Below are 22565 nucleotides of genomic sequence, written 5' to 3'. Positions count from 1 at the left end.
TCCCCCATCGCTGTTGTCTTCTTCCCCCATCGTCGTCGTCGTCCTTCCCGATAAGCGTCGTTGTCTTCCTCCCCCATTGCAGTTCTCGTCTTCCTCCCTCTTCGCCGCCATCTTCCTCCCCCTGTCTGCATGTCACAGCCCGCCCCCCGTGTGCTCGCCACCCGCTGCCGGCGAGCATGAGCATCGTCCGGGTCAACCTTCCGCTCCTCCCTCTTCCTCTCTATCCACAGCTAGAGGTATTTTGGTCTTAAAATCCCTCAAAGTGGCAAAATATCCTGAAAGTAACCTACTGAGTGGCATTTTATCCTTTGCAATGTATTGGGTGGCATTTTATCTAAACCCACCAAATGGAGTGGCATATTATCCTTTTTCTCGCCGGGGGTGACAGGACAGGAAGCCAAGAGAAGCAACAGGTAAACAGGGTCATATGTTTTGTTTCAGTGCCGCAAACGCGAAAACCAGTCTATGGCACACTTTTTCTTTTAAGATAATGAAATAGAATATTCCGACCCTTGCTCAACGAGCTACAACTGATTATTACAATGTAACACACAAAAAAAGAAGCTCACATGAATAAAAAAGAAGTCCATGGCACACATGTGTGTTAAACATCGCTCACGCATCCAAGCAAGCTAAAGCACACCATGCCCATCTGACAATTAACTAAATGATATGTTACCTACTTGACATCACAAGACCACGCCACCTCAAGTCAACACTAAGTAGAGATGGCAATTGCCCTGTTGGGGTTAAGTCCCCACCAGGTACCCGCTCGTACGGGGATAAGGCAAATTTTCACCTGTAGGTCTGTCGAGGAGGGGCTTAACTCCTTGCGGACCAGGGTGGATTTTTGTTTTCACCCACGAGTCTCTAAAACGGTAAGGTACATTGGATCATTCTACAAGTCCATTGCAAAAGACAATAATCCTACTAATAACCCAAGGAAAAGCCCTACTCATCCCAACCTTATCCCCACATCCCTTCCCGCAACACCTGCACGTTGCCAGTTGCTTTGACTTTGTTGCCCTAACAAGTTGAGTTGCAAAGACGCAAAGTGGCGGATGTTCCCCTCAGTCCCATAGTCATGTCATCATCTGCTAGTTTTCTCTTTGCTCTCACACAACCATGTTGCGCCACTATTTGTCCTCCTCTGGACCATGCTCCCTCGTTGCCCGCAGATGAGGGTTTCGGCTAGCTGTGAGTGTTGCTTCTGCATGGTCATGCCATGCCGCCAGCCTGCCATCCTCCTCCCTTAGTGTTGCTTGTCCAACTATCCCCTCACCCACACAGGAGCATGTCCATCATGGATGGTCCACACCGCTCACTAGGAGAAGCTCAAGATACTATGCTCAACAGTCAGCGTGGCGAACGACACTCAAAGACGCGAAGGTGCAAATTGTGGGACCCTGGCGGGGGTGGGGATCATTTCCTCCAGTTGTGGGTTCTGGGATGGGGTCATTCCGGTCCAATTCGGCCTCGACCCATTCTGTTGCCGCCTCTAACACCAAGGCATGATGAATTAATGGTATCAAACACTGCCCCAGGACCGGATGGACTGCCAGTTAGTTTCCTGAAAGAGTTTTGGGGACAACTTAAGATGCAATTTAAAGAAATGCTTGATGCTCTTTTTGAAGGGAACTTAGATCTTTGGAGGCTCAACTATTGGGGTCATAAGTTTGATTCCGAAGATTAAGAATGCCAATACAATCAAACAATTCAGGTCAATTTGTTTGCTCAATGTTGCTTTTAAGCTGATTACTAAGGTGTTAGCGGTCAGACTGTCAAGAGTTGCAGGGAAAATCATTAGAGAATGCCAGACAACATTTATTCCTGGTCGATACATTTTAGATGGTGTGGTCATTCTACACGAAGTGATTCATGAATTGAGTGTTAGAAAACTAGAAGGGATCATTTTAAAGCTAGATTTCGAGAAGGCTTATGATAAAGTACAATGGTCTTTTTTGTTTGATGTGATAAGGAAAAAAAGCTTTGATGAGATATGGATTCAATGGGTGGGCAAAGCTACTCTGAACGGGAGAGTGGCCATAAACATAAATGGAGAGGTGGATGGGTATTTCAAGACTCAGAAAGGTCTTAGACAGGGGGATCCTATATCCCCATTGTTATTTAACTTGGTTGCCGACGCCCTTTCTGAAATGTTGACCCTGGCCAAGGAAGCTGGTCACTTAGAGGGAGTGGTTCCAAACCTTGTGCCTGGAGGGCTCACTCACTTGCAATATGCCGACGACACGATCCTTTTTTTGCAGAACACAGAAGAAAACATTCTAACAGTGAAGTTCTTGCTGTATTGCTTCGAGGCGATGTCAGGCATGAAAATTAATTACCAAAAGAGTGAGGTTTTCGTGATAGGAGTAGATGATGCTGAAGCCCAAAGAATAGCAGAAAAATTTAATTGTGAGAGAGGGAAGTTTCCAATGAAATATCTGGGGATCCCCATAAGCTCAGTGAGATTGACAGTGGCAGATTTTGCAGCCTCCCCAGATAAACTAGAGAAGAGACTGGCGACATGGAAATGTGGGCACCTTTCTTATGGGGGGAAAGCAATCTTGGTGAATTCCTCCTGACTTCTATTCCTATGTATACAATGGGTGTCTACTTGCTACCAGAAACTACTCACCAGATGATGGACTCAATTAGAGTTCGTTTTTTCTGGGAAGGTCTTGAGAATAAGAGGAAGTATCATATGGTGAAATGGGAAGCTTTATGCAGACCCAAAGAGTTTGGAGGGTTAGGTTTTATTAACACTAGAGTGATGAATGCAGCTTTGCGGTGTAAATGGATTGTTAGAATTGAATCTGGCCAAGATGATCTTTGTTGCATGCTACTTCACAGGAAGTATTGCAGCAATGAGGGGGAGGGAGGTTTCTTTCAATCTAGACAAGAGGGTGGTTCTCAGTTTTGGAAAGGTTTACATGCTGTGAAACATTGGTTGAGGCTAGGGAGCTGGTATGAAATTGGTGAGGGGAATTCAACTAGTTTTTGGAACGATGTCTGGTCTGGAGAGGCGCCTTTGAAAGTTACTTTCCCTGCAATTTATAAAGCGTGCTCCAACCATAATGAAACAGTTAAGCAAGTGCACAACTCAGGTGAATGGGTGATAAATCTTAGGAGATCCTTGACAGAGTTGGAGTTAGAAGAGTGAACAGAGTTGCAGGAGTTGTTATAGGAGTTCCAAATGAATGGGGGGAGAGATAAGATGAGATGGAAGCTAACTAAATCTGGTGTATTTTCTGCTAAATCACTATACAGAGAGATGACCTTTGGAGGCGTGAGAGATAGCAGAATGATGGAATTTTGGAAGGCTCCGATTCCTCTTAATATTAAGATTTTCATGTGGCTCATACTGAAAGGGAGAATCCAGGCAGCACAACAACTGAAAAAGATGAAATGGCCTGGAAATCAGCAGTGCAAGCTTTGTGGAGAAGTTGAGTCAGTGGATCACTTGTTTTTTGCGTGCACACCAGCTAGATTCCTTTGGTGTTGTCTGAGAGATATCTTAGGTTGGAGTTATGTGCCCCGAACAAGAAATGAGCTAATTGAGAAACTTAAAGATCCTGGCATAAGAGCAATTTGTTCTACATTTGCATTTTCTCTGCTGTTTGTTGGGTTATTTGGCTTGTGAGGAATGATTTTGTTTTTAACAATAAATGTCTTTCGGGCATTACTTTGATGGCTCACAAGGTGGTAATGTTGCTGCAACAGTGGAGTCCCTTGGTGGCACAGAAATTTTCTGGAGAGGTGGAGCCCTTCAAGGACTCGCTGCGTGCTCGAATCAAGGAGCTGGAAGAGGGAAGACCAGGCTGATCTCAGGGTCCTGCTCGAGGAAGAAGATAGTGTAGGGAGATAGCGAAGTCAGCAACATGGTTTTGGCTCCAGGCGATGCATCGTGTGCCTTTATGTTAGTTTCCTGGGCTGTGTGAGGGGCTAGTCACTTTCAGCTATCTGTACTTCTGTTTCAAGTTGGCAACCCCAATTGTGTCATGTTTCCTTTTCTGTTCTTTATCTTTTCCTTTTCGCTTTCTGTATCGAACCTTGTTATGCTTTGTTAGTAAAGCTGGGCGTGGAGCCTTTGATCTAAAAATAATTAATGGTACGGTGGCAATGATGAAGGCAACAATGGAGCCAATGAGTTGCAACACACTTTTGTCCAATTATCCTCCCTTACACATGGAGCCAAGAGTTGCCCTCTTGTTGTTTTCATTTATCTAATGATGAGCAACAAAAAGATAAAGCGAAGTGAGCGCAGCTTAACTGATTAGGTTTCTTGTGGTGGAACCAATCAATTTGGATTCATGTACTAGATTTGACATGAGTGCTTATGGTAACTTCGTTAATCTCAAGATATGTCAGCATAATCTTTTTAAGATGTCAATAGGGATAGAGTGCGCGTGTGTCTGTATTGTGAGGGTTTTCGTTTGTATTGCGTTCTAAAAACACAAAGATCATCGGTTATTCCCGCTAAAATCGGTTGATTCCACTTGGACCACATTGGCACGTGTACTGCCACAAATATACCCACGTACTACTGTTTGTCTGCTGTACTGCATCCGGGTTTAGCATGATGTTTGGTCGACTATTGAGATGGTCAAGAGAGCAGGGCAATAACTGTTATTCTGATAAGGACGCATCTTCTTTAATAAGACAAGTGAGATGCACGTTGTCTGAAAACAGTTCTACCTTACTGCTCACCCTGTACCTTGCGGTACAAATCCTACACCAAATTGGCTCTACCATTTGGTGCCATTTTGACCGACGATGAGCACGAGTTCTACGTGCCAAGACTCTTGAGCTAGACCGACACTTTTGATCTCATTCTCACCAGCCCAAGTGATTAGTGCTTCCCTTGTCCCTTTTTATCCAGCTGAAGTCTTTTGGTTGCTTCCACACTTGCACACACCTGCCAGATAATCCGTGAGATACGACGGCTACGAAATCGCAATGAATCGGGTCCATACTCCAATCCTCACCTACTGACCACCACCAAACACCAACTCCTTCCCTCAGAGTTGCTTCACGTCTTCTCAACCTACTCCCTCAAGCCTCCAGTTTTTCCACGCCCTGATAGGTGACTTGAGCGCTGGCCGCTGGAATTCAGCCTAACTCCGGTCCCATATCGCCACGTTGGCCGCGCACGTGGCCACGTATGACGTATGCATGTGGTTCATTTGGGCCTCGCTTGGAATGCTGTAGTTGGGTACGAAGACCATTTCTGTTTGTAAGATACATGGGTCCTTTGCGGTATTATATCTGTAGTAGCAGTGAATTACAGGTAAACTCGGTTCCACAAGTTAGCGGCAGCTGTTGCAGATGCGGTATCGCAGACAATCCTGCATATTGCGATTTCTGTACTTGAGAAACTGATAGGCGAAGTAAACCACCGTGATTAACCTTATTAACCCTCTGTGTTTCGTAATGTTTACGGATTAATTAACTGTTCACAATACAAATACAGTTGGCACAAAATGTGTCCTGCCCAAAAGCGGGAAGGCAGGAAGGGAAAAATTTGCAGGAACTAACGTGTGGAATCAAAGAATCGTTGCTGCATCCTACCGATGATAGGCTGTGTTAAGAACCACCCCGCCTCCTCTCCATGCATGTGCGCGTTCGTGCGTGCGTACGTACGTGTTGTTTGATTTCAGAGGATCAGAAGTCGAAGATCATCTTGCGGAACTTCTCCATGTGCTCGGCCTGCAGCGAGATGGCCACCGACAGGCTGCCGTCGCCGCTGGCGCTGGGGAGCACGAAGGCGAGCCCCTCGTACGCGATGCCGCCGGGGCCCATGAACACCGGCCGCCCCCAGCCGAAGTCGGCGTCGTGGATCGGCAGTCGGACCCAGCTGGTGAGGCCGAGGTTGGGGCACCGGAACGTGTGCGCGCCGCGGACCAGCGCCGACAGGTCGGGCTGCAGCTCCAGGTAGTCCAGCGCCGACCGGCAGTAGCCGCTGTCCATCCTGTCCAGCGCCGACTGGATCGTCGCCGCGCCGTCCGCCAGCGACCCGGTCACCCTCCCGGCCTCGGCGAGCGGCGTCGCCGTGAAGATCACGTTGCCGAAGTAGCCGTCGGGCAGCGACGGCTGCAGCCGCTGGCGTCCGTCCGTGGCGCAGTACAGCTTGGTGGGCTGCTCCGCGGGGAGCCCCCGCGCCAGCGACGCGCACCGCCACACGTGCGCCGCGAGCACCGCGTACGTGCTGTACCGCGGCGCGCCCTCGCCGCGGGGCAGCTGGGACCGGAGGCGGCCGAGGTCGGAGCGGGACAGCTTGAAGATGTCCACGGCGGTGGGCGGCGGCGCCGGCTTGGCGGTCAGCGCCTGCGGCGGCTCGGGGGCCAGCATGGCGGGCGCCGGCTGGTACTCGACGTGCGGGTGCGACGGCGCCGGCGGGTCGCGGGCGCGGACGAGGGTGCGGTCGATGAACGGCATGACGGCGATCGGGACGCCGCGGCAGAGGTCCGCCCACGAGTTGATGAAGTGCAGGCCGGAGAAGCCGTCGGCGACGTGGTGCTGCATGCCCACGCCGAGGGCGACGCCTCCGCACTTGAAGTGGGTCACCTGGAGCAAAATGGCGCCAAAGTTTAACTAACCGCTCTGTTCTTTCACAAAGATTACAAAATTCTTTTTACAGAGTTATACGTGACCGAGACTTCTTTAATCTCCTGAGCATTATTAGAGTGGAAAAAAAAAAGGACGAGATCACACAGCACCATGTGCTTAAGGGAAAACACAACTTCTTTATTGCACCTACCGTTTCACTAAGATACCTCTAGTTCAACTAACGTTACCATATTAAATTCCAATCGTCTAGAAGCAATTCATTTGACCTCTTGTATCTCAACGTACTTCCTCTGTCCCACTAAACGTGTACTCCGTATGAGCGAATGATTGCTTAGAATAATACTCAAGGTCTCGGTCATGGCAAGCCAACTTGGATGTTGCAGACCACCTTACCTGCCTGAACTCAATTATGGGATCATAGATGGAGCCTAGACAGAAAATATACAGCTGGAGAACCTGATTAAGGGCAGACTAAGGGCTTGTTTAGTAAACAGGGACTTACCTGTCACATCGGATATTTGGATATTAATTTAGAGTATTAAACATATACTAATTACAAAACCCATTCCATAATCTTGGACTAATTCGCGAGACGAATATTTTGAGTCTAATTACGCCATGATTTGACAATGTGATGCTACAGTAAACTTTTCATAATTATGGATTAATTAGGCTTAAAAATTTCGTCTCGCAGATTAGCTCTCATTTATGAAATTAGTTTTTTTATTAGTCTATGTTTAATACTTCAAATTAACGTCCAAACATTCGATGTGACACGTACTAAAAAGTTTTAGCCCCATCTAAACACCCCCTATATGGAACGATCAATCAAATTAAGGTTTGCTTGCTAGCACAAAGCAAAGACAAAGAAACATTTATTTTTTACATTCTAGCTGGTACATCATTGTCTTTCAACCAACATGTGTCGTGCATCCGAAGAATAAGATGTCCAGCAAATAACTAACATTTTGTTGTTTGGTTAGGCCGTGTTTAGTTTCCCCCTATTCCCAAATTTCCATCACATCATATCACATAAAAAAATTTCCTACACACATAAACTTCCAACTTTTTTTTCAAACTCCTAACTTTCTTCAAACTTCCAACTTTTTTCAGGAACTATAACACACCCTTAAGCTCACTCTATCTCAACCGGGTCAGGGGGTCACCCATGTGGATGCTGATGATGTACCAACTGGAGCAGTTGTGACAATTGTGAGGCTGTGCACAAATATGATCTGGCAATCTTATCAAACAATTGGTTCGCTACTTCGCTTTCATGTTTGACAAAAGAAACGATGATAGCTCGCAAGTCACAACAACAGCGAGAAGTCGGACTCAAGTAGGTAGAACACCTTCCCCAATTCTCAGGGTAGTTTTCGACTTGTCTAGCTGTCAGAATATATGGTTCTAACCAAACAATTACACGGCTAGGTTGTTTTCATGCTGTACAATTTCTTTTAAATTTCCCGCAAAAGATCTTTTAAATTCATATGTTCCAAATTGATGGGATCTAATGACAGGGTTCAACTGTGCGCAGGCCAATCATTAGTCATTACCGTACTCAGATAATCGTTGACATGAGACATGTATTAATAGAAGGCCTATAAAAACAGAGAGCTGATGTGGCCATTCCAGGAAATTTCTAAGGAATAAAGCTAATCATTTCCATAGAAAATTCCAGTACTAACAAATGTTTTCTGCAACAGGTATGATTTTTTTTCTTTTCGATTCATACCAGGAATAAATTAATGAAAAATCCCTATATTAAAAAAAGCCTACAAATGCTAAAAATTCATACGTGTTTCGATAATTCACATAGGTAGGTTGGTCGGCAATTTGGCACCATGAATGGAGGCTTCACTCGGTCTAAGCTAGAGCTTGATAGGGTCCAAAAAAGAAAAGAAAATTGTTGGCATGACGCAGCCAGCCACTAATCACCTAGCAATTGAATTGCATGAGCGCTGACCGGGTCGTCGCCCGCAGGCAAGCGATCGAGTTGGTGGCGGTAGAAATAGAATAGTAGATTCCTACTACGCGTGAGGAGAAAAAATGGAGGAGAATTGGATACCTGGAGCACGAGGATGGGGAAGGAGGAGATGCCGTCGGTGTAGTCGACGGTGGGGATGAGGCGCTTGAGGTCCATGGTGGGCGCGAAGTCGCCGAAGTCGTCGACGGTGGCGCCCGGCGCGTCGGCCTCGACGAACAGCACGCCTTCCCCGTTGCAGTCGATCTCCACGCGGCCGTCCTCGTCGTGCGCCAGCCGCCCCGCCATCGGGTAGAACGGAACCAGCGCCTCCGCCAGCGCCCGCCGCATCCTCTCCCCGTCGAAGTAGCTCCCGCCCTCCGCCGCCGCCGCCTCGCCGCGCCGGAAGAAGTAGACGCTCGGCGTGTGGAACCGCGGCACCACCAGGTCCAGGCTAGAGTTCCACAGCCTCACCCGCGGCGTCTCCTCCGCCGGCCGCACCATCGTCGACCCCCGCACGTTGATCTTCATCTGCTCGCATCGCACGCAACACGATCAACCAATCAATCGGTCGAACACCTCGCCGGCAAACCAGCAAACGGGGAGAAACATCCAAGCAAGCAAACGAGATGAAAACAGAGAGCATTCCAACCAACCTTCGCCGACGCGGGGCAGATCTGGGAGGCGAGATCGAAGGCCTTTGGCAATGGACAATGGTGGAGTTGTAAAAGTATGTTAGGTAAGCAGCTCTTGGGGGAGAGCTGGTGAGCTAACGAGGGGTGGAGCGCCTTTTATAGCTGTCGCTGGGATGCCAAATTGCCAATATCGCATATATTTCTTTTTTCCTTTTTCTTTAAGTAAAAGAAAAAGAAAAAGAGTAGCGGTGTTACTCCATCAATTTTCATAATTCTTGACTTTTATAAAGAAAAAGAAAAGGAGTAGCAGTGTTACTCATCAATTTTCATAATTATTGACTTTTTTAAAAGCTAAACTTTTATAACTTTAACTATTAATAACTTCAAAAATATTTAGTTTAAAGACACTAAAACAATCTATATAGATTTGTCTTACAAAATGTTATAATAAAAATAAAAATATGTTTATTTATTGGATATATCATAATAAGAGTATAGTAAACCGTGTCATTATTTAAAAGATAAGGAATTATGAATATGCAACCTGAATAAGTATTTTATTTGGAATTTATGCCAGTAATTGACCGGTGGTGGATTGCTTCGGAGGAGGAAGAGGTGAGGAGTTGGTGGGATGGATGACCTGCGTGAAAGCGGAGGAGGTCGGGGGTGGATCGGATTTTCCTGGCTTGGCTTGGGGAAGGTTTGATTCCATCTGCGCTCGACGGCTCGAGGCCTCCGTCTCCGTGGACGCGGTCCACCCCACCGGACAATGGACGCGGCGGTGATGATGATCTCTTCGCCGCATCAGCGATGACAGCTTCCTTCCTAGTACTATCTATCATTCACGCGGGCCTACCCTAATGACAAACAGGAGCAGCGGCAGCTTCCCACCGGCGTTGGAAAATGGTGTGATCCACTGATCGATCTCCCGTGTTTTTTTGTTGGCGAATTGACGTAACGACTTGTCTTTTCGTTTATGCTTATACTTATTAGTTAAAATATAAATTTTTAACCTTAAATTTAAGTTGATTTTGGGAGGTTTTCATCAAAGTTTATTTTCAGTATTGTTTTTAAATCGCTAAGAACACATGTATAAAAGTTTTATTTGTAAATTATTTTTCGTTTGCAAATAAATAAACGAAACGATCGGACTGATAATCTCTTTGAGACTATGCAATAATACATCAGTCTCCGGTGACACTGTCACATCTTCTGTATCGTTTCCACGAACAATTTTGCTTGGATTTGCATGTGCGGTTAATCTTACAGCAGCAATCTGAGATTTTTCCCCAGCTTAAATGCAGCGAGTTCAAGGCGAGATCGGGCTGGGTACGATCTGCTCGGCACATGGTCTGACAACGCAAACCCGAGTTAACCGTTTCCCAAATATTCGGGCACCCAGGTTATGTATGGAACTATGGATCGGGTCACCGCCGCGTCCAGCTTTATCTGGTGCGAAATCCTTGTCCAACTCGTGCTCTACTGCTCTGTTCAGCTGCACCGATGGGGCAGTTGGAGTTTAGATGACGCGAATTAGATGGTGAATTACGTGTGGCACTACGTACGGCGGGTACTACTAGCTCGATCGCTGCTGCTGTCAAATACTACCAGGCGCGCTTTTGGTTAAACAGTAACGATCAACGTTTGACCATTCGTTTTATTTAAAAATTTTGTGCAAATATGAAAATATTTATGTTATGTTTAAAGAACATTTGATGATGAATCAAGTCACAATAAAATAAATGATAATTATATAAATTTTTTTTGAATAAGACGAATGGTCAAACGTTAAATAAAAAGTTAAAGGCGTCATGTATTAAAATATAGATGTAGTAAATTTTAGTTGTCTCGTTGAACCAGCTGATACATAGTACTGATGCGGTGATGACCCAGCAGCAAGGCTCGTGTGTGCACGCACAGACCAGCTCTTACGGCTGAACGTTTCATAGTATAAGATTATTGGTTAGTGGTATAATTGTACGAAGGCTGTGTTTAGTTCACGTCAAAATTGAAAGTTGGATTAAAATTGAAACAATGTGATGGAAAAAATGAAAATTTATGTGTGTAAGAAAGTTTTGATGTGATGAAAAAGTTAATAGTTTGAAGAAAAACTTTGAACCTAAACACTTCTGCGTAGAAAGAAAAGTCGCTCCCGGGCGAGGGCGATGCGACGTCGACTGGTGCGAAATCCTTATCCAAGCTGCTATCTTCTGACGAATGTTTAGGTTAGGTGCTACAGTAATTAATACTGTAGCCAATTACTCACTAGCTCTGACCAAGCCAGCGATCGATCAGCTTCAGATGACGAGGTATGCGAATGCGACGCCGCGACACCGGCAGAGAGCCGGAACGTACAACGTGTGCTCAGTGCCATACTGCTGCCATATGCCGTGTTCCTTTCATCCTGCAAACCTGTACTCTGACCCAGTCTAACAAGTAACAAAGCTGTCTGATTTGAAAATGAACGGATATCCGTTCGACGTCTTTGCGTTGCAGGTGTTCGATTAGTGCTACTGGTACCTCATTCGTGCATAATGTTTAGAGCCTGCTAATAATGTTTAGAATGATGGTTGCTCCAGAGAAACATGGACTCAAGTACTGCATGTCTGCATACAACAATCCTAAAAGGGAACTTTCACATGATGTCAGCATCCCGGACCGGTACACCGACAGCCACAGGCCCATAGCCAACAGAAACGTACACTGTCACGGCGCCACGAAATCGTAATAACCGATGATGTGCTTCGCACGGCCTTGCAGTTGCAGTGGACAGGGAGTCCGGGACCAAAGGCGCACGGAGAAAGTGTCAATCAAAGACCCCATCCAGAGACCGCAAAATCCAACGTGAATCATGCGGAGATTTTCACACGATCGCACGGCTGATTCGAAGATCGAGCAAACTACTCTGGGGCCTGGCGGCTTTACACCTACCTATGCAAGGACGTGCATCTGCATCGATCATATGGCTGCGTTTGGTCGCAACTCGCATGGGGGAAAAGTAGATGCAAAAACATAGTAGTGGTTCGCCGTTCGAGCAGCCGCAAGAGGGGTAGTAGTGGGTCGGTGTAGTTAGCGCAGCTGCCTCCATTGCTTTTGCTCCTCGGGAGGTTTGTGTCGTGTCTTTGTGTCCACGGGAAGGCTTGACGGAACAAGAGCAAAGAGCAGGTACAATAGTAGCCTATTAGCCAGCTATAAATATATTTTAATGAAATAAAAGATGAGAGAGAAGAGCAGCGGGCTACAGATCTGTAGCCAGCTGCGGCACGGACTCTAAGACGCAATGTGTGTATGACAGGTGGGATCATATGTTAATAGTATAGTAAGCAGCTGTTGTATAAATTAACTATTAGATCGGCTATAGATGAATTGGAGCTGGTAGTGGGCTATACTATTAAACTTGCTCTAAGTAAAATCATCGTCTTACGTAGGATCCGAGTCAGGATGAGATATGGCGCGTTGCCGGCTTGCCGCGGCCTGCCGCCGCACTGCACCGGTCGCGGCCGGCACGTGTTGAGCCTTTTGACGAGGCCTTCCGGCTGGGGGCCTTAAACCGAACCCTACTGCCTTTAGTGCCTTGTAATTGGGCTCTGAGGCAACGAGGCCATGATTAAATTAAACAGAACCAGGCAGCGTTGCTATTTAGAATAAGTTCCGGCCAGTTTGGTTTGAGGTCTAAATTAGGCTTACCAATTTTTTTTTGGCAACCTCAACAATAATTGTGTATGTTTGGATTGAAGCCAAATTTTGACATGCCTATGTAACATAGGCCATTTCAATAGCCAAATTAGTTTAATTTGGCTTCAATCCAAACACATGTTGGCCTTACCAAAAATTGACATACCAAAACTTGCCATGCCAAATTTTGGTAAGGCCAACATTGGTCACAAACCAAACTAGCCCTTCATTTTGGATCCCTTCTTCGTTGCTGAGTTCGAATTTCGTCCTCGAAACTGCAATACAAGATATAATGAGTTTCTCAACTTACAAAACTGGTATACTCGAGATCCTAACCAGTATAGAGTCTGTTCTTAGCCGACGTGGCGAGTGGGCCCCACATGCGAAGTATATTTCTTGTTTCAGCAATCTCCCTCTCTCCCCTTCGTTACCCATCGCCGGCTGGGGGAAGGGCGAGGCAAAGGCAGCGATGGTGAACGATGAAGCTTCGATTTGCGGAGGCGGCCGATGACGATGACGGCGGAGATGGCGGTGCTGGCGACTATCAGGGTTGGGGGTCTCGCATGGGCGTTTCTCCTCTCCTCTCATCGCTTCTCCATCCCTCTCGTTCTTTCTCTTTCTCGTCTCACCTTTTTTTTTCTTGTTGCATGCACCGCCACGTAGAGGGGTTCTGTGCGCTCAAGCGATGCGGGGTGGTGATGGCCTTGGTTCCGATGAGTCCATAGCGGTTGAAACCGAAGTAGTAATCAATTCACATGATAGTGCAGTGGCAAGGGTATGTGGTTTTAACCCCCGAGGTCTAGTGTTTAATCCCAACACGCTCACAATTTATATTAAAAAATGTTTGGAGGGGTGTATGGGCACAAATAAAACGAACACCGAATCGAACCGAATTACTAGTTTTCGCGTTTTTGGATTTGGTGCATTTATTTTTATGTATATCGGTGTCCATGTATAGATCGGTTTTTGTCCGCTGTGAACTGACTTCACCGAAGATACCGAACATCTCGTGCGCATGAGAGCAGGTACAATAGCAGGCTATAAGCCAACTGCAAACATATTTTAAGGAGATAAAAAAAGGAGAGAGAAGAGCAGCGGGCTACAGATTTATAGCCAGCTGTAGCACGGACTCCAAGACGTAGTGTGTGTATGACATGTGGGACCAGGTATTAATAGTGTAGTATATAACTGTTGTATGAATGAGCTATTAGATTGGCTATAGATGAATTGGAGCTAGTAGTTAGCTATACTATTGAACTTGCTCTGAGAGAGGCAAGCTGCGGGTGCCTCGTCTCCCGCGATCTGGGCCTATATGTGTGGTTCTTGCTCTTGCTCTATGGGCCCACTAGCTTTTGTTGGTTCTGCGTGATGCCTGCATGTAGGGTTGTAAAAAAAAAAGCTCGAGACTCGTGAGCGTCTCAAGCGCTCAGCTCGAGCTCTTAACGAGTCAAACCCGAGTCTAGCTACAAGCTCGCGAGCTTTGTCGAGCCAAGCTCGAGCTTCTCACGAGCCTAATTGTGTGTAACTTTAGAATAAATTAGTATCTATTCAAATGAATAATTAGTGTATTTTGGCATCATATATTAATCTTGAGTTCTCATAATATTTTTCTTCAATATTGTTAATTAAAATTATTGTTTTTACTAAATTTTATCATCAAAATATACATTATTGTATACTCGGTCGAGCTCGTGGGCCTAGCCGAGCTCGAGCTTGTGTCGAGCTCGAGCCAAGGCAGGCAAGCTCGTTCGAGCTCAGCTCGATGATAGCCCTACATGCGGCTCCACGTCTGGGTAAGTGGATGAATGCATAGATAAGAGCAATTGGATGATGGGCAGCTGGAAAACTTCTTCGATATAAAGCCGAAGTCCACAAAACTGAACGGTTTACTCTCTACCGTTGGGAATCTCTCTACCGTTTACTCTCTATATTAAAAAAAACAAAAACAAAATCTAATACGAGATACGACATATTTTAATATTATTAATCTATACAATTTACTGTACAGGTTTGTATTATCATGATATATTAACCTCGTCATAAATTTATTTATTTAAAGATAAAAAAGAGTAAACCCTACTTTTAGATGTGCACGCACTGCTTAACAAATTCTAATCAATTTCGTATTTACTCCGTCTACTACTACAAAAAAAATCTGTCCCGGGTGTATATTCACAGTGAAATTCCCCGCACTCCCGGAGACCCCGACCCAATACCGTCATTTCCAGCACCGAAACGGCATTTTCGTCCTCGATGTTCGTCCTCCCGACACGTCGCCCTCCGAGAAGGCGAGCAGCGCAGTGACACAACCTACAGAAAAAGACCGTTCTACCCCTCCACCAACATAGCAAAACAGACCACACGACGCCGCACCGCCGCAACGCAAAAGCCCTAAAACGCCTCTGCCTCTGGGGGATACAACCCTACCCCGCCCCCAATCCGCGCCTCCGTCTCTCCGCCTCTCTTCTTCGATAGGCGGATCATGACGCAGGCGGATCAGGCGGTGATCAGCCTGCGCCCGGGCGGCGGCGGCGGCATCGGTGGCCCGCGCGCCGGCCGCCTCTTCCCCTTCGGCGCCTCCACAGGCTCCCTCGACTTCCTCCGCCCGCGCGGCGGCGCATCCTCCGGCTTCGCTGCCAAGGTGAGACCGCTCCATTTGGGGATGGTGGGGGTGATGGTCCTAGGGTTCGATCCTCGCGGAAGGGGACATATGGGGGGGGGGGGGGTCTGCGGGGTGCATTGCGAGTGCTGGCTGATGGGTGTGACATTTCACTGGTTTTTTGGTTTGATACTCCCCTTTGATTTGCTTGAAGGATATACTTGATTTAGAATCTGTATTTCTGATAGCATTTGTGAACAATAATGATTGACATTATCAAAAGAGTGTGTTTTACTATTCTTAGTGCAGTGCTTCTACTCTTTATCAACAACTAGCTGTGCAAATCAAAAAGCAATGTAGATGAATGGAGGAGCAAATCGGCCCCTCTATTTGCCCCAACAATTGCACTTCTCCCTTCGCTTTATTCACAGGGAAAGTCCCTCAATGTTCTAACAGCAAACTAAAAGAGGCTTCGAGCCTTCGATATTGTAGTTTGTACTAACTGCAATAAACCCAGTGTTAGAGAACTTTTACCCAAAGAAAACAATTAGCTAGAATACAATCCATCCTAGATCGTTACATGCTCCGCTGGGCCAATCAAATGGCGAGATTCTTGAGTTGCAACTTGTTGGCTTGTTTCAAATGCATTTTGTCTAGACTGTGTTTCTGGTCTGGTTCATTTAATATGAGCCACCAGATATGAATATATAGTTTATTAACCTCTGCTTGGTTGGCATTTGCCGAATCTGTTACAGCTTGGAGACTTGCGGTTTGAACCTCTCGAGCGGGTTCGTTACACTAGGGATCAACTTGTTGAACTGCATGAGGTATTTATCTGTTGCTACTTATTTACTTACTGTATTTCACATGATGAAATTAATCATTATGGAACATTTAGTATAGCTGTCTTCTATAATGATGGAGCTGCTCATATTTTGAAATATTGATAAACCAATAGTGCGGTTTCACTGAATCTATTTGCTTGGTTTATGAAACACACTGCTCAGTTGCTCACCTTTGTTTTGCACATATTCTGCGTTTTACATATTATATTTAATATATGTGCATTGAGAACTGAAGATTTGGAAGTGAGATAACAATCTAGCTATCCAAAATTCACTTCAAGCTTTAGGGGTGATTCAGTTGCTTGCACTTGTCTATGTTGAATATGACAAAATGATTAGAGAAATTGACTTTGGTACTCAGAAAATCTGTCTCCTTTTATTTTTTCTGTTGATCTTTTCTGCTATCTGATGTATGAAACTTGTATAACAAAATTAGTTTTCCTCTGGTGTTCTATGGCTCTTCATTTCCCTGTAAAGGGAAGTTGAGCATGCCATCATGTTGTGCCTTCAGTTCCACATATATATCATTTTTGTGTTATGGACAATGACTAAGTTGTACATGAAATGGCCTTTGTGCCTTGAATAATTCCCAATCATGCTAAATCTTTTCCCCTACATACATAATGGACTCTCCTGCAGTAATTCTGTTCTAAAACCACTCGAATTTTAATTGTAACATTGATAGGAGTGAAGCAAAGTTGTGGAACAACCTATGTTTCAGAGAAGTTTAAATGGATAAAACAACATATATTTGCAACAGTTACCACTGGTTCTTGTATTCATAACCAAATATTCTTGTCTTCTGCTTTATTTCCCTCGACATCTTTCCAATTACATGCTTTGATTCTATGGTTTTGCAGATTATCGACATACCTGAGAACATCTTGAAGCTTAAGCAAGATATTGACATAGAACTCCATGGTGAAGATGAACCCTGGATTAACAATGACTCAAGTGTGAGAACTCTTCCTTTACCTTTCAACTGTTCCTATGTGTTGCAAACTGTATCTGCTCAGTAAGACTGGTGCAGTTTCACGTTTACTGATTACTACCTGTTTGATGTTTTATCATATCTGGCAGGTGCAAACTCAGTCATATAACCGCTACGCTGAGACAGACAACCGTGATTGGCGTTCACGGATTGAACAACCTGTGCAAACTCCTGCTATTGGTGGTGAAGAGAAATCTTGGGACAAATTTCGTGAAGCAAAAGAATCATACATTTCAAGTGGAAAGCAAGATCAATTTAATAATCAAGACAAATTGAGCTCCCAGTTCAGTGCAAAAGCTCAGGTATCTTGAGGATAAAAGAGTATCAATGGGCTGTCTTCTAAGCTCTCTTGTTCTGCATATGTGCCAATATATTTTTTTTTTACAATTATTGTGCTGAACTTTTTCTCACCTGCTCCTAACTCCTAAGCTTGTTGTTGTGCCATATATATTGTTGGTAGAAAATTGTTCCATCGAGGGGGCAATATACGCTTGTGATGGGTGCACATTATCATATACCTGGTTGCAAGTAGTGATTGATATTGTGGCAATTCTTGCATTTATGAATTACATCATAGCAACGCAATGATGTATGGACTTTATGGCTTTATCTAATTCTAGTCCTTTGGAGGCAATTAGACATCTGTCAATGCACCAAGTGAAATGATTGCTTCAAATTCATACTATAATTTTGGCATGTATAATTACGAATTACTAGAATGTTTGCTTTGGTGGCTGTATGCTGATGCTGCATAAGTAAAGCTACATGCAAAAGTAATCTGATCATTTTGATTTGATACACGACAATTATCTAACATTCTCATTCGTGGTAAACATCAGGTTGGTCCGGCTCCTGCTCTTGTCAAGGCTGAAGTCCCTTGGTCAATCCAGAGAGGCAATCTCTCCAACAAAGAAAGAGTTCTGAAAACAGTGAAAGGGTATTGTTTGATTTGTATCATCCTTCCTCATCATTTTTATATTTTCATATTTAGGAAATATAATTTATTTACTCTTTTTCGTCTAGTCCCTAATGTGCTGTTTTAGACATACCTGCAGCCAAACCTTTTGAATGTTGAGCACTAATGCTTCTTTAAATATTTTGATTTGACACATGAAACTTGTGGAGAACTCACTATATCGAGCTTTATTGATGTCCTTTAATAGAAATTAGTTGTCATAGTTTTGCTTTTGGGACTGTACTGATGTCCAAAGCGGTATTTATTTGTGGCTGGAGAGAGTAACCAAACATTATGTTTTTTCTTGCATATATTTATTTGTTATTTGTTTCACAGTATACTGAACAAATTGACTCCAGAAAAGTTTGATCTTCTTAAGGGCCAGTTAATTGAAGCAGGGATCACTACAGCTGATATTTTGAAGGTATGTTCTTGTTGTTCATTCAACTGGCTTTGCCTTTCGACAGTTCCTTGTGATTTACATCTGGTCTGTTTTTGTTTCAGGATGTTATTAGTCTCATATTTGAGAAGGCTGTTCTTGAGCCTACCTTCTGTCCAATGTATGCTCAGCTTTGCTTTGATCTCAATGAGAAGTTACCCTCATTCCCTTCTGAAGAACCTGGTGGTAAAGAGATCACGTTCAAACGTGTGCTGTTGAACAATTGCCAAGAAGCATTTGAAGGTGCTGACAATCTGCGGTCTGAGGTCAATAAATTGACTGGTCTAGACCAAGAGATGGAGAGACGTGATAAAGAAAGGCTAGTGAAGCTTCGGACACTTGGAAACATTCGTCTTGTTGGTGAGCTACTTAAGCAAAAAATGGTCCCTGAGAAGATAGTACATCACATTGTTCAGGTGCGCATGCAATCTTTCGCGTTTAGTTGAATATACCATCAAATGAAAATCATTAAGTCAAGAATACGCATGTGCCAGAAGTGCACCTAATCGGGATGTTAAGACTGACTTTTTATCAGTTTGTTTGAACACCCTTCATTTGATGACACAAGACATCCTTGTTTGCACTTTACAGACCTATTGATTTACCTATCAACTAAATATTTTCTTACCCATTTTCTGTAAACAGGAGCTATTAGGTTCTGAAAGCAACAGATGCCCTGCTGAGGAAAATGTGGAGGCCATCTGTCAGTTCTTCAACACAATTGGTAAACAGTTGGATGAGAATCCAAAGTCTCGACGATTTAATGACGTATACTTCAACCGGCTGAAGGATCTAACAACTAATTCTCAGTTGGCATCACGATTGAGGTTCATGGCACGCGATGTCCTTGATCTTCGTTCAAACCAATGGGTGCCTCGACGTGAAGAGGTACAGGTCCTCAACTTCTCTTTATATTTGTATTACTCTCCAGAATTTTTATCTGCCCAGTACTCTCTACTAGTTGCTAATAGCTATGCAGTGGTTATTAATAACAGAAATGAAACCAAATTAGATTACTAAGAACCTTCATATATATGGTGAGATACTATGTTGAGTCTTTTGAATGCATTGTTTTTTGGAAATTGCCCAAGTATTGCCCTGGTAATATATACATGGTTACACCACAAGAGTTAGTCATGATGGTCTGTTTCACACGCTTACAATACTTCTACCTGACATTAGTTCACTTCAAGTCCTATGTACCTTTTGCAATACACCGAGTGGCACTCATTCTAGTAGTCACTGAGCATGATAAACATTTAGATCTTGGATTCTGTTTTACTGTTTCTATCAAAGCAATATGATATTATTTTGCTATATGAATTGCTCTGAGATTCTGTTAATTCTTTCTCAGATGAAAGCTAAGAAAATCAGTGAAATTCATAGAGAGGCAGAAAACAATCTTGGATTGCGTCCAGGGTCGACTGCAAGCATAAGAACTGGCCGTACTGGTACTGGAGGTGGAGGACCCCTTTCACCAGGAGCTTTTTCTATGAACCAACCTGGTATAGTTGGCATGTTGCCTGGTATGCCTGGAGCGAGAAAGATGCCTGGAATGCCAGGGCTAGGTAGTGATGACTGGGAAGTTCCGCATTCTAGATCAAAGCCCAGAGCTGATCCAGTTCGGAACCTCACCCCATCATTGGCCAATAAGCCATCACCTAATAATTCCAGACTGCTTCCTCAAGGCAGTGCAGCATTAATTAGTGGCAAGACGAGTGCACTTGTGGGCAGTGGTGGCCCACTATCCCATGGTCTGGTTGTCACACCATCTCAAACTACAGGACCACCAAAATCACTCATCCCAGCTCCATCTGTAGATCCTATAGTTGAGCAACCAGCTGCTGCCCCCAAGCCAAGCTCTACAGAGCTTCAGAAGAAGACCATATCTCTTCTTAAGGAGTATTTCCACATACTTCTTCTACATGAAGCACAACAGTGCATTGAGGAGCTGAAGAGTCCTGATTACTACCCAGAAGTTGTTAAAGAAGCCATCAATCTTGCTCTTGATAAAGGCACCAATTCCATCGATCCTCTTTTGAGGCTGTTGGAGCATCTCTACAACAAGAATGTTTTCAAAGCGACTGACTTGGAAACTGGATGCTTGCTTTACAGTTCTCTTCTTGATGAGCTTGCTATTGACCTTCCAAAAGCTCCAGTACATTTTGGTGAAGTTATTGGGCGGCTGGTCTTGTCACATTGCCTGAGCATAGAAGTCGTTGAGGATACTCTAAAGAAAATTGAGGACAGTTTCTTTCGTGCTGCAGTGTTTGAAGCTATGATGAAAATCATGAAAGCAAATCCATCAGGTCAGGCTATCTTGGGCTCACATGTTGCTAAGATCGACGCGTGCAGCAAACTTCTATCCTCGGAATAAATATTTGTCGCAAGTTTGACTAGGCCAACTTCTACCTTATTACTGATGTCCTAACTGGGAATGTTACATTGGTTATTTGTTACTCGGTAGTTGGCAGGTTTTGCCCTTTCAGTTCGAGAAACTACAACACTGAAGTTGAGGAACAGCTTTTTGTGAGCTGTATTTTTTTGCAAGGTCAGATGACTGATAATGAAGTAAAGAAAAGCTATAGATTTAGCTCTGATAACACCGTAACAATACCTCGATGGTGGTTTACGCGGCTACTCCTCTTGTAACAGGTACTGCTGCGTGTTGGCAAGCATACTTGTTAGCGTTGGGTACAACTGAGTTCATAATTTAGTCGAAAGTTGAGATCTGATGTAATTCTTCCAGCCAATCTCATGACAATTTATTCGAGATTTGTTTGGTTCAATTTAACCTGTCAATGCAGTCTTATCTTCTCATCTGAGGCTGTGAGGTAGGATATGGGAATTCGTACTGTTTGCATTTCGCGCTCTTGCGTGTCATGAATCTGATGGCCTCATTGTTTCGCTTATTTATGAAATAAGCCAAACGATATATTTGTAAACGAAAGTAGTTTATGAATAAAGCAAATGTTGAAAAATAGACTTCAATGAAAAAAAATCTCAAAATTAGCTCTAAATTTAAGGTTGAAAATTTAAATTTTGACTGATAAGTATAAATGAAAAGATGAGGTCACGAGTGACTAGAGGCAAATGTTGTTACGGCGTAATGCAGACGGTAGCAGTTTTTTTTTTCTTTTAAGAAAAAACCGGCCTCTACATCTGGAACAGATGCATACGGCTAATCTTTGTTTGAAATGTGCATTGTCTCAATTTCCTTAGTAGAATCATATAGTTTCTGTCAATTCCCTTAGTAGAATCATATAGTTTCTGTCTAGTGGATTAATGTAGTTTCAGCCTAGTAGATCCATATAGTTTCAGGCTTTATGGCAAACAAGACTTTTAATTTCTTATTATACACATATGAACGTACATTTTTTTTCGAGACTACCAAGTTTTAGATCTTAGATCGTCTCGACACGTGCAGACCTTTAGGTAAAACTACGTTTGGCTATAACTCTGGATTTTTTACAAAGTGAAAATTTTACTTCACAAATCACAAGAGTACTTATGTTCTATAAAAAACAAATCTAAAATAAAATGTGTCACATTCTATATTAGATTCTTTTTTTTATTGAACGAAGGGAGTACTCATCTAACGTTACAAAACCACATAATACTGTTGCACAACCACTAGCAGGCGGCAGGTTTGGCATTGGGCGACAAAAGACCATTGCAAGAACTTTAGAGCATGATGTATGTCCATATCGAATGTAGAGATCATGTTTTAATCTATTGCAACAAACTTTACACGTCATACATAGATATATAGATATATATTGATAATTCCTAATATAATATACTCCCTTCGTCCCAGAATATACAACCTAGAACCGGATTAGAAGCATCCTAGTACTATAAATCTGGATAGGGGGCATGTTCAGATTCATAGT

At 44.0% G+C, this 22565-nt stretch overlaps 2 protein-coding genes across 2 annotated transcripts; one reads left to right on the top strand and one right to left on the bottom strand.

Annotated features, from left to right (window-relative positions):
* Positions 1-5379: 5379 nt before the first annotated feature.
* On the bottom strand, positions 5380-9296 carry LOC4329959 (hydroxycinnamoyltransferase 2-like). Its single transcript, NM_001416712.1, has 3 exons — positions 9190-9296; positions 8639-9064; positions 5380-6567 (listed from the first exon to the last, which is right to left on the bottom strand). The coding sequence occupies exons 2-3, from the start codon at positions 9062-9064 to the stop codon at positions 5665-5667; spliced, it is 1329 nt and encodes a 442-aa protein (NP_001403641.1). The 5' UTR covers positions 9190-9296; the 3' UTR covers positions 5380-5664.
* A 5926-nt stretch (positions 9297-15222) lies between these two features.
* On the top strand, positions 15223-21667 carry LOC4329958 (eukaryotic translation initiation factor-like). Its single transcript, NM_001416710.1, has 9 exons — positions 15223-15484; positions 16198-16269; positions 17148-17243; positions 17368-17580; positions 18118-18215; positions 18570-18657; positions 18738-19088; positions 19318-19560; positions 20027-21667. The coding sequence occupies exons 1-9, from the start codon at positions 15326-15328 to the stop codon at positions 21047-21049; spliced, it is 2343 nt and encodes a 780-aa protein (NP_001403639.1). The 5' UTR covers positions 15223-15325; the 3' UTR covers positions 21050-21667.
* Positions 21668-22565: the final 898 nt, after the last annotated feature.

The sequence above is a fragment of the Oryza sativa genome, chromosome 2, assembly GCF_034140825.1.
Source record: "Oryza sativa Japonica Group chromosome 2, ASM3414082v1".
NCBI lineage: Eukaryota > Viridiplantae > Streptophyta > Magnoliopsida > Poales > Poaceae > Oryza > Oryza sativa.
This window is presented reverse-complemented; position numbering and strand designations above follow the sequence as displayed.